The sequence below is a fragment of the Vanessa atalanta genome, chromosome 24 (genome assembly GCF_905147765.1).
Source record: "Vanessa atalanta chromosome 24, ilVanAtal1.2, whole genome shotgun sequence".
NCBI classification, from domain to species: Eukaryota; Metazoa; Arthropoda; class Insecta; order Lepidoptera; family Nymphalidae; genus Vanessa; species Vanessa atalanta.
In genome coordinates this window covers 643989-657362 of record NC_061894.1, presented here as the reverse complement: position 1 = coordinate 657362, position 13374 = coordinate 643989, and the positions used below count along the sequence as shown (strand labels likewise).

The 13374-nt window shown below is 30.6% G+C and overlaps 1 protein-coding gene across 1 annotated transcript in view; it reads right to left on the bottom strand.

Moving 5' to 3' along the window:
* LOC125073434 (E3 ubiquitin-protein ligase MYLIP) overlaps positions 1-13374 on the bottom strand; it is a 30377-nt gene that overhangs the window by 4627 nt on the left and 12376 nt on the right. Inside the window, exon 2 of the mRNA XM_047684259.1 lies at positions 428-1185. Within this exon, the coding sequence (XP_047540215.1) occupies positions 428-1185 (758 nt within the window). The remainder of the gene's footprint in view (positions 1-427; positions 1186-13374) is intronic.

The following is a 13374-nucleotide window of genomic DNA, read 5'->3' as shown; positions in this document are numbered from 1 at the left end:
AAAATTTTACAGATTCGTATTTTATTTAGAATTTCAAACAGAAATTTAAAACCTTATTGTTAGTTCTATAATATTCGTGGCATGTGATATTTTTCGTATTTTTCGATTTTGAAAAATAATAACGATTATCGACTTACGTACAAAATCGATTATCCCTTTTAATTTGTCACAATTAATTCTATCTGATTAATTACAAAAAATAATTTAATATCTATCATTATCTTTAAAAAATAATTAAAAGTTCGATGAACGGTCATACGATATTTATTATTTGATGATGCCAAGAATTTTTGGAAAATATAAGAGAAAGATTTTTATTGATACATTAAAGCAGCGAAACTTTTAAGCCTTATAATATATACTTGTAGATTATATATTAAAATGAAAATTTAATTGTGTAAGGAAAAGTTCGGAATAGAGAACTCACCTTTGTTTCTCCACGCCAATTTCATGTTCACCGTTGCAGGCTGGCCTGTACACGACGATGCCATGTGGCCCGACACCCACACACGTACTCAGTCTACATCCACAGCCGCCACCATTTTGTCCCGTCGCCAAGCAACCGACCGTCGCACCTCCGTCTATCTCCTGCTCGTCTCTCGCTCTTGGTTCCTCAGCCTGCTGTCGGTGGTACAAGAGATGGCTGTACAAGTTATATGCGTTATTGCTCTGTGTCGTTGGCTTGCAGAAGAACAGCTCCTCCCCGAAGGATTCCAACTTCGATATCTCTTTTAACAGCCTATATTCAGCTTGAGACGCTCTCATACCGGAAATCTCACAATGGTATTCTATAATTTTCGCCATATGATCGTCCGGTTTCTCACCCTGTGGACCGATTTTGTGGCATTCCGCGTACACATGTGTGGGAACATCGGGATCGCAGTCACCGGTCTCTGCTTGAGCAATGTAAGCGATGATACGTCGTGCGACTTCCTGGTCTGCTACGACCAACCTTCCCTCGATAAGGTCTAATTTCGCGTGTAGATAGAACTGGTGTCTTGTGGGTTCATTGATAAGAAGATGAGGAGGGACCCAGAATTTAACGCGTAGGTCGAGTCGTCTGCTCGGTATGCGGTGGGGGTCTAAATGATTGCGAAGATTTAGCCATCTTCCCGGACCGGACCCTGAGCAGACTCGTAGGCCGAAGTAGTCAGCTTCCGCGCCGATTTCGAGTTTTTCGCACACCTGAAACGTACAAAGAATAAATTATAACTAAATTGGGTATATTTAATTCACCTATTAAAATAATAATGTCTAGAACCATTTGCAAACTGAAATATATAATTATTTTGCAGTTGTTGTTTTTGTATGAAACAACAATGAATTAGTTTCGTAATGGCTGCAAAATTTTTGCCAACGATCATTCTAATTATGGCACGCGAACTATATAATGCCTTCAACGAAATTTGAAAACATACCAAATAATTCCGTGGGATTATACATGAAAACATTTTTTGCGCAACTTACGTGAGGTTGTGATAATGAAATTAGATCTTACCACAAGGATAGAATATACCCTATAATTACGTCTGCTATGATCGATAGCCTCCATCAACGAGCAGTTTGGCAAGTAGCATTTATTTTGTGAAAGTGGACTAAGTATACGTTTAAAAAATATTTGGTAACGGATTTCTCTAAAATTAATGCCATATATTTTTCAGCTCTATTAAATAATTCGCTAGTGAGTATTCGCTTATGTAATTGTAATTCACTAATGATTGGCATTATTTATATATATAGAAAATACACTGTATATATAATACGCTGTTATATAAGTAGCATATAATGTAGAAGACTAGTGCGCATTCCGCAACGTTTTATAGTAAAATATTTAGCAAAAACATAAATACATGTTATTCTGTTAATAGAACCTTATTGTATTAAATACATAATTTAATCAATAATAAAATGACATAGTCCATAAATAATCAATTCGTTTATATTATGGTTAGATTCGTTCCATTCATAATAACATTTATTTAGCAAAAGTCCCAATGTTTACGTATTTGTCATGTAATGTTACCATTAAAAAATATATAATTTATTAATAAATTAATAATGTAACCATAAGTTTCTAAATTCTTTGAAATTAAATGAGAATGAAATAATAAGAATATTGAATTATTACTTCGGCCACGAATTCCATTCTGAATGGGGACTTTGCAGGAGATATTAGTGCCAGTTTAGCAACCTTGTTGTTGCAATTCTATTTGTTTCGGGTATTAGTAATGCAATGACTTGTGTGGTATATAGCTTTGACTTGGCTATTAATTCGATAAATGATGAGTTTATCAGCCTCGTTATTTCTTTAATTATTATTTTTTTATAAAATATATTAATATGTAACAATTCGATTGAATATTTTCCATAGATTCCATATTTCTGTGCTCTGGTTTGAAAAGGGACTGTGTAGCTATTTTCAGGCGCAAAATACATTTGCGACACCGTGGTTGTCAGCGCAATAACTTTGTAAGAAGTGGTTTATGCTACAATGTCATCGACGGGCAAAGGTTAATTATCTCAAAAATTATTAAGCATTCCTCAATCTTACTATATGCAGATGATATTAAGCTTTGTAAAAGGATTACGTCTCCTACGGACTGCTTACTTCTTCAAGATGACCTTGATAACCTATGTGCATATTGCAAGAACAATTCTTTATTCTTAAATGTAAAAAAATGCAACATCATTTCCTTCACTAGGAGGCATAGTCTTTTTACACATGACTATTGTCTGAATAATACGATAATAAATCGTGTGACCGAGGTGAGAGACCTAGGGATACATCTCGATCAAAAGCTCACTTTTAAGTCCCATATTAATCTGACGGTAGCAAGAGCATTCCGTGTGCTTGGTTTTGTAATTAGAACTGCTAAGGACTTTAAAAACGTCTCCACACTTTCTCATTTATTTAATTCTCTCGTGAGACCCATATTAGAATATGGATCCATTGTTTGGAATCCGCACTATAAATTGCACATCAACCGCTTGGAAAGTGTACAGAGGAAGTACTTAAAACACCTACAGTTTAAATTTAATGACAACACTCATAAGCTTAATAACAGCACTAGTATACTCTCTCTTGCTGATCGAAGAATTTTAAGGGACCAAATTTTTCTGTATAAATTGGTTCGAGGTTTCATAGACTCTCCATACTTGCTAAATTGTGTAAACTTTCGATGTCCCAGGTTAGCTGCTCGTAAACATCTACTGTTTAATGTGCCTTTAACACGAAGTAAATATGCTCAAAACGTTTTTATTAATCGTGCATGTAATTATTATAATGAAAAATTTAATAATATTGATCTGTTTGAAGTAGATAATGCTAATAAATTGAAAATAAAGATATTGCAATTGCTTAATGATAATAATAATAATTTATAATTTAATAATATATATAAATTTTCTATTTGTTTAATAATTTAATTTATAATTTTGTATCTTACATAACTGATTTAATGTTTATAATTATTCTTGATAATTGCTTATTGATTTCATAATTTATCTTATAGACAAGCTCAGATTATTTTAATTTTGTTAATTATATAAATTATCCTTTAAATTTAAATAAAATTGTAATTATGTAATATCCTCCTTTTTTTCTTGTTGCTCTAATAATGTATATTATTTATGAGTGGAAACTTGATTGGCTTGTGATTTAATTTGTATTTGTTAATATTAAGACTTATTGTACTGTTTGTTTCCCAAATAAAATAAAATAAAAAAAAAATAAAAATAAAATAACATTCAGCCAGCCAAATTATATGCCCTAAAATAAACAAATAAAAAACTATTTGTAAAACGTAGTAACGCGTAGATCCTATTGTTTACTATTGTAATCCGACACGTACTTATACAATGTCAATGGCTGTGGGAGGTATTCCGTTGTTGCGTAGTACAATAAGTATTTATTATAACGTATCGTTTTACTCATAAAATTTGATCTGCAATACTTTGTTTTAGACACGCGTCATTTGTTTACATTGAGATAAGAAAATAATTTCAATTTTTTTTTTTTATTTGTATGCGATTATAGTTTACTTTGCAATATTTAAATTTAAAAGTTAACAATGTCACATTTAGTATCTATAAATATTTTATGTTGAATAAAATTTTCATTTTGTTAACAAATCCATAAAAATGTAATAATTAATTGCTCGATTAAAATTTAGTTGCTATAATTGAGACGTATTTAAATAATAAGTTAAATATGTTCCGTAATAAAAATTTCAGAGAATACATAAAAAAAAAAATTAAAATTTATTTTAGTTAATATATCGCAAGAGGTATGAATTACTTACAACTTTTTTTCTTTAATTCTCTTGCATTGTTAATATTCCCGCTAGTTAAGCGTAAACTTTGGTTAGGATTGGGTACGACAATAATCGAAAGGGTGAGTATCGAACCTGCTACTTTCACATCGAAGGCCGGTATATCGCGTTTGCTAATGAGGTTAACCGTCTATAATTTCATACTTTTATATTAACGAAGTATTATATAAAATACCTAACTAAATATATTCGTTAATTTAAGTCATTATCTTTAGATCTACTAACAGCATTTAATCACTGCAAAAAACGATATTATGTTTTTATGGAGTCCATTTTGAATAAAGAATATTTTATAGTTTGGACTGCATTTTTTGCCTGGTTTTGTCTATGATCTAGTTAATAAAAACTTTATTAAAATTGCTATTATTATTTATTTTATAATTAACTTGTTTAAATATTTCTGTAAGTTTTGCAGTACTCGACTGTTTGTTACTCAAACTCAAAAATTTGGCAAATCAAGAGTCGGAGATCGTCGTTTTAATTTTAAACCTTAATGTCAAAACCATACGGTAGAGTTGAGTTTATTGAGAATAATAAGTTATCTCTGGAGTAAAGAAGTGAAGAAACAATATACTAGAAGATAATTTACACTGCAAACAATCACACAGAAATACTTTATAGACGCACTAAAACCCATCTCAAATGCACATAAACAAGGCTTTGTTATATTTTCAACTCTAATCTTATTGACTTAGGGCTTAAATTGGATTGTCGTGAAAATATCACGCTACCATCTCGTGTTATAAGAGCAAGGACAGACTTGCGTTCTGAATTAGTACGTGTAGCAAATAATTTTCTAAAATTTTAAATGATATATTCAACAACTAAATGCATATGTGATCATGCTCTGTATGCGACTAGCTTATTTCCTCATACTGGCCCATAACAATGACCATAGTGCAAATAATTATTTTATCTTAGAATTAAATTGAGAATGGCTTCAAAGTTGCGAGCAGTTGGAAATTCCTTGTTTAGTAATAATTTAACAATTGTGTGTCATTATAATTACAATTGTGATTCAATGTAATCAAGGGAGGCAATATATAATGGTTCCGTAAACAATTTCCGAGTTGAGTTTCAAGACCAAAATTACGCGGAATTAAACTTTAGTGTAACGATAATTATATAAAACAAATTATTGATAATACGCTATTTGTATTGAAATATCTTTGTTTTGACAAGCAATTTACGAACAGATTATGAAATTATAGGAGGAAAAGGGGTAATGGATAGGAAATTTATTAATACTCTGTATATTAGGGAGAAACATTGTTAGATTTCAAGAGTTTACCAATATTTCGTAACGCAAAAACATATTAAAATATATATATCATATTGTAATCAATGTCAAAAATATAGTTTTTTTTCTTAACTAAGATCTTATTTTTCCAACTAGGTTTTATTATTCCGCATTCATAAAGATTTAAATATACAACCTCCTTCCTAAATGCTATTATTGCAAAACTTTTTCATCTGTTGTACACGGATCCTAAGACGCATTTATAATACAAGGTGGAAACGTCAGTGCTATTAGGAGCACGCGGTGCCGTCGTGAATGAACTATATATAAATAAATCGCGTGTATGTTTGTGTAAGCGACGTTACAAAACGTTTTGCTAATATTTTAAATAGGTATTAGCTAGAACTATCTTGTGTTTAATTAAATCTTTATGAAATTGTTTAAAAAATTAAAATCACGCTTAAATTATACATATAATAATAGTCCAGCGATATGCATCTGTATTCTATCGCGAAGACCCGACAAGAAACTCAATTGTTCTTTAACACGGATTATAATAATTATATACAGTTTATTTGTTCAATTGAATTTAGTATATTCTACATACAAAAATAAACGAATATTGATTATGAGTTTTTTTGTCTGTATTTAAATACATGAATGTAGAAATTAGTTTTTCAAATTCGTTTAACAGCTATTTAATATATAAAAAAATCCGTTCCGGTTCCAGGGTATATAAAATAACATCATCCGTAGAATAATCATTTATTATGCAAAGGTTGCAATTTTCAGTTACTAATTTTTAATAATATAATTAAATTGATACTAATTCGAGAGATGACGTACGTCCTTCCTCTTGTTTTATTTTTAAATCTTTCAATATTTACATAAACCTCAAACTTCGTTGTTTGAGATCAACGTTCATAAAGGATAACATGTGTTTATTTCGTCGAAAAATAGTGATAGTTTAAATGACATGTGTTACCAGTATCAATATCGAAGAGATATATTAGAATCAGTCTATTATATAAATGTCTTAGGTTCTCGAGACAAAGGGAAGGCTACAAATGACGTCTACAACATACATAATATCAGTTTCCTGTGCAGTATTGATCTCCAAATATATTTATCAAGTGTAACTTTTATCAACAGCTCACAACTCCTCTCAATGTGTTGTGCAAACAAACATTAGCCTGTGTATTTCTCCTAATTCACTGAGGTCAAAAACCGCGAGATAAAAATATATTCGCATCCTGTTCTGTAGGAGGTTTTTATTGGGAGCAAAGGGGCCCGACGGTACGCGACCACTAATTTAGATTGTTACTTTTATGACGGTGCATAAATCTTCTCTAACTCGTTTTATTTAGTATCGTAATATGTATTGACTGAGGTCCTTTTCTGTATAGTTTTTCTAGGACTAAAAATATTGCTTTCTCTTTCTGATGAGTGGGGTTTAAAAAAGATAAGATGTGATAACTCAATACTCGTCTGGATTACAAAAAAAATTGAAACCCATTTTTTTGGCGCAGCATATAAAAAATATTACAACTTATTGTAGTGACTGCTCCATTGTTCTTATAGCTATTTTTGATGTAGACAGTAAGATCCAGGTTTAAAAACATCGAACGGTTAAATACAAATATATCTATCTATCTATCTATATATCTATCTATTGGGTATCAGTCGAAAATTCTGCGTAGCAATCCGAAGACTGATTGGTAGTTTTTTTTAAGCCTTGTGCCTGAGCTCCCTACAAATGGTAGTTGTGGTAAATTTACCGACCGGTTGGATTATGAGAGAAGTAAAAAAACATGAGCTAATGTTTGCACATACGCTTGCACTATACCATAGGTTGCACAGTTGACTTGTCTCCCTTGAGAATCCCGAAATCAGTCAGTAGGACGTCATAATTATATCAATATAGTCAAGATATAGTTTCGAGAGGGAGAATTAAGTAGGTTCGTTGTTGCTGATTGCGGATACACTTCATAGATCAGCTTAATTCAAGAAGAATATAAACTATTATCTAGGTAAATAGATTAACGAAATAACAGCAAAACTCTCTTTTTACTAGCCTAAATTAAAATTTGATGAGATCCGTAATTAAATAATGAGTATTTTAAAATTACCAGACACTCTTTAAACAGTTGCTACAAAATATTATAATTGAAACAATACATAAGAAAAAATAATTACTACAACACTCGTGCGAAGTTTAGTCGGGTCGTTAATTTAATACAGTGTTTCCGAGAATTGTCTTAAACTATTACTGTAATTTTACAAATATGTAATTATAGTTGACATGAAAAGTACCTAATTGTTAAGTCGAATAAAATATGCTAAATGTTGCCATAGTTTTTTATAATTATAAAGTAAAAAAGGTGCAAAATTTAGAGGTGATATAATATTGCAAGTTTTATGCATTATGATATCACCAAAGGCTGGTTAGTTCCGTTGAGAACGTGCAACAGAACATTGTTAAAAAATACTCATATAATTGTTTTGGGTATGAAACGACCACTCCAAGGGTGAACGAAGTTTTAATTAAAATATGAAAATAGATACAAATATCTCCGTGTATCTTTTGTTCGTTCTCAAGTCTGAGGTAATTCTTTCCAAACGTTTCGTACGAAGCAATTGTAACGCTATTTCGAGTAATATGCCGTCTTAATCCAGGGAGCATAGAGTGCAAAATGGAATGGTCAATATTTCTCACAGGTCCAATGTCTATAAGCGATAGAGACCACTTACTATCAGGTAGTCCATTTGCTTTTTCACGTACATATTTTATATAAAAAGGTGAACTCGAGAGGCTAAAGTACTTAGTTACTATAGAAGAAATTTTTAAGGGCAATATCACCAAAATATTCAAAGGAATGTATTCGTCAGCGAATTCGAAAGACAATTTAGAATATATTTTCGTAACATTTTCACATTTCTTACGTCATATCTTATCTTATTTCTGTGAATATGAAAGATTTGAGCAACTATCGTCGTTATCGCATAATAAGGATGCGATAATTGTTGAACTTTGGACGACGAATCTTTTACTAATCGTGAATATTGTTCACAAGTTTACTTAAAAAATAAAATTTAAAAAAATCACAAAGGTATGTAATGTGTGATACATACATAACTAATGCTAAGCCTGCGGCTTTACCCGCGCGAGTTATTTATAACATAATCGTCGCCCGACACTTCACCCCCTGGTAGATTATAAAAAAAAACCTGTAGCTGGAGGTTTTGCCCTTCCATAACTAACATCAGTTATATATGCGAGAAATTGATATTCAAAACATACATTTAAATAAAGAGAACGAAAACAGAAGAATATATAAGTATAATACAAATATATAATTACGTTATATTGAAGAAATGCTAAAAAGATTTCACTATACTACTATGTAGTTTACTATACGTGTAACACGTATAGTAAACTACTAGAATAGACTAGTATCTTAGCTCGTACGCATTACATATCATATAGAATATATGTAAGTATATATGAGTATGATATTGTGAAGGCATTGCACGCACATCCTCAAAGCAGGTTCAACGACCTGTCTATGTGGCTAAGCCGCATTGTGTAAAACTTAGATTAATTTAAATAGACTCGTGTATCATCCCACTGTTATTTGTTATTATACTTTAGTAATGGTATTTTAATTTCATTATCAATAAAATATAATATTACGAGCTAAATATAGCGTTATTATGAATACTATTTTGACGTAACAAGTTATTGACAAGACTCGTTGACGTTTTTACGAATTTGCTTTGTCCGCTCAGATATTCGATAGCAACTGGTCTTTCCGAAACATTTAATAAATATACTTTCTTTTACTGAATACAAATAAGCAAAGGCACAAATGATAAGGCTTTAACTATTTCTAATAATAATAAAAGATCAAAAGATACGATCGTAAGGAAGTATGCCTTGTTTTGTACCTGTAATTATACTTCATGTAACAAAATAGTAGAGATTAATTATGTATGTCATTTAATTAGAATAACAGACTTCACAAACAAGAAATCTGGAGCCATATTTATAATGTAATACTTGATCATTTCTATAAAGACTTAACAGACGTTAAGTGTTAAAACCGCATACTATGTAATATTATATATAACATTTACATAATTACAATAAAAAAATCTATCTATAATACGTTATGAGCGATAAAATTAGAGTATATTTAACAAACACATTAAATGCTAATCTTTCAAGTCTATCATTTGACTCGTTATATAAATGATAGACTATTATATTTTATCGTTTTTATTTACAAAATATATAATTAAAGTAAATTTACATAGTATTTATAAACGTCGCTTTAACATTATTATCATTATTTTGTAATATATATAAATAAAGGCGAAAGTTTATCTGCAAGAGTCATGAATTGAGTGTCAAACTTTGTCCTGGAATAATAAAAGAACGCGGTTTAATTTGTTTAAATTTAGATTTATATATCAATAAAATTTGGTCAATATTGTATGGACAAAAAATAATTCGAAATACTAAATATTGACCTACTCCAATTTATGCGTAAAAATATCCATTACACCAGATATTCACTGTTGGAATAAAAAAACTAAATTAAAAATAATTAATGTCGTCACGTACGCCGCACAGCGAGGATCATTTTTTTTTAACATTTAATAGAAGTAAAGTTTCATTAAATTATTAGACATGTGAAACGTAACCATTTTATAAATTTCTATTGTTTTTCTTGTATGTCGATTATGTTGAATGTGTTTGAAGAAATCTTGAAACAATAAATGAGTTTTAGATTGGATTATAATGTTACTGGCTGTCGAGTTTCTTGTAGTTCATACTCGTAGACGAGAACTCTATCATCATCATCAACATCGTGGTGATTTCTTTTGTTTTTTTTTCTTTTGATATTATTGATTAATATGTAATTAATAATATATAGTTTCTAGTAATATCCCAATACTATTCTATGTATAATTATATAACCATGACAAATAGGATACATAGGCACTAAGAATTTTGTATATTTGTAAATTTATTCAACACAAGACAAAGACCTGAAAATGAATACTATGAAAAACTTAACGCTAATGGCCAAGATCATTAGAAAGTATCCATCAAAATCGATACATAATACGACTTATACGACAAAAGAAACGAAAATAGTCACAAATACAAAAACGTAAGAGAAAACGTTAAATCAGAAGAGGCACGACGTCCTTCCACTCCAGATGTTTTCTCTACGTCCCCCTCTAACGCATTTCGCTATCTCTCTTGCACCTGATCACGCTCTCGACACGCGCACGATGCATGATCCAAAACACACGACTAGTCGACCGACTGATCGCAAGAAACCATGCAACGAAGCGTAGATTTCACTCGGTTGCTTTACAAGTTTGGAGATCGTAGGATTAAAATTAATATGGCTGCCAAATATATTTGAGTGAGTTTCTTGGCATCTGCAGCTGATGTAGTAAGACGTCGACATACAAGGCAAGGTTGAAACGATATTAAAACTTAATCCCTTCAAATAGGAAAGATTTTTTCTTTGTCGATGTTATTGTATCGATTGATTTTATTGTTAGTCGGACTAAGTTAATTATAAAATACCTAATACAATAATTATATGTAGAAATTGAAGTATTAGTTACTGATTCGATGAGTTCCTTGAAAGTGTGTAGCAATTAACTTTTTGTTTTATTCAACGGTCAACGAAAGTCATAATATATTTTTATCTTCGACTCACGCTGTGAATATGTAGTTAATAAAAACTATTAATACACGTACTAGTAGCTATATCCAGCATATAATAATAACTTTATTAATTTATCTCTAACATTCGAATGTACAAGGTTGAGAACCTCCTAGTGATTTATTAAAAGCTTTGGCAGGAGATTGAAATAAACCACCTTCTATCATAACAATCATCGCGAATATACTTGCAACGCTGATCATTTGGGTAAGCACAATTTCCATAAATGGAAAATCAAAAAACAAACAAGTCAATTATAGTTTCGACACCGATTGAGTTTCGTAATCAAAACAATCAACTAGTTCGTGCAAAATAAAGTGACCAAAAAGTACTAGTAGTGTTCTTACGGCCGCACACAGGTCACGGTATTTTCTTTTCCGAACCGGTGATAGCTTCTATTCTATCAATAAGGAAATTTATGCTCCTGCATCGGGCAATGGCATTTGGCGTCCTACAAGTAGCTGACAAATATCCCAATTATAATTTAAAAAAAACCTTGCAATTAATTCGACATTTCGAAATCACAAGTCAATGACATTGCAGCAAAAAATAGTGTCGACGAATTTCAATTTAACCATTAGACTTTGGAATACGATACACCTACCTATTCATTATGTTTGCGTACAACAGATATTGGTGCCAATTCTGTCCGTTATATACAATCTCTAGACTAATAACAATTTGAAAGAGCTACAATTGCTATCCTTCTCTTATGTATGGGTTTTATGGAAATAGCAATATTTTTTAGTCCTAGTCAAATTAGTTTAGGTATACACAAGAAGGTCTTAATTTAAATTGCATGTGCTGTTTTATTATAACTCGTAATATAATCTTAAATTTACTTTGAACTTTTGTCGAAGCGATTAAGTATTATTTCCTTTATCTCTCGTGTCGCCTTGCCTGTATATTTCCCGGTCTTCATTAGACCTTAATGCTTTAGTTTATAGGTTATTTTCGAACAGCAAAAAGAGGACGCTTATCTAGTTCTTCGAGGTGAATGCACTTACAAAATAATATACGAGTCCTACATTCTATATATAAAAATAAAACGCACTTTTGAAATCTATGTGTAATGACACAACTCAATAAAACAGTTATATTAACTAAAATAAACATATATATAAGTATACAAAACTAATGCGTAGACGAATTAATATGTCATAATAAGCTTATAAACTTTTTTTTTAATTTAATTAATAAATACAATAAATTCTTGGAAATGAACATTGCTCACATTGATACAAAAACAAAATTCAAAATACCAACGTAACACGGAAGAATTTGCAATTGTAACAGGTCAAGATTATCATAATATATTAAGGATATTTGAATGAATTACACGTTACAATCGAAAATAAACAATGACATTATATTATATAATAAGGATGTACGAAATATAATAATAACAAATGTATGAAAGCGTTACAATGTATTGAATCAGAAGTAGATCGTCGCCCTAATTCCTGTTCAAATGAATCTAATAATAAAAATTAAGCCCAGACAAATAGATACTACAGACGAGATGCGGTCACGTCTGTATTTATGCCAATTTCGTAAACGAATGCAATCAATGTAAAGTTCTGCATTGCTGCCTATCAGGATCTGACTATCAGTAGCAACTGTTTTTCAGATTTAATTTATTCATAAGATAATTTCTGAGAATGATTTAATAGATAGACATCGTTTCTAAGTTAGCAAGCTGTGACGAATAAAGAATAACTCTTGAGATGAACTATTTAAGTCGCTGGTTTGAAAATAAAATAAACCGAATCGGTCAGTTAATATGGAATACAAAGTGATATCTAATGGGAATACAAATTAAATAGTTTAAAGTAACCTATGAAATAAACTTAGCATCGTAAATCTTATATTTCACTTGGCAACCAAGAACAAATAACATTTATGAGCATAGTAGTCATATACGAAACAATATTTGCATATAGCAGATACTAACGAGTTACTAAGTGTACCTCATTTTAAACGTGATTTAACGGATTTGGTAGCTGTTTCACAAATAGCCAATGTAATAAAAATCTAAAATTTTATACATGTA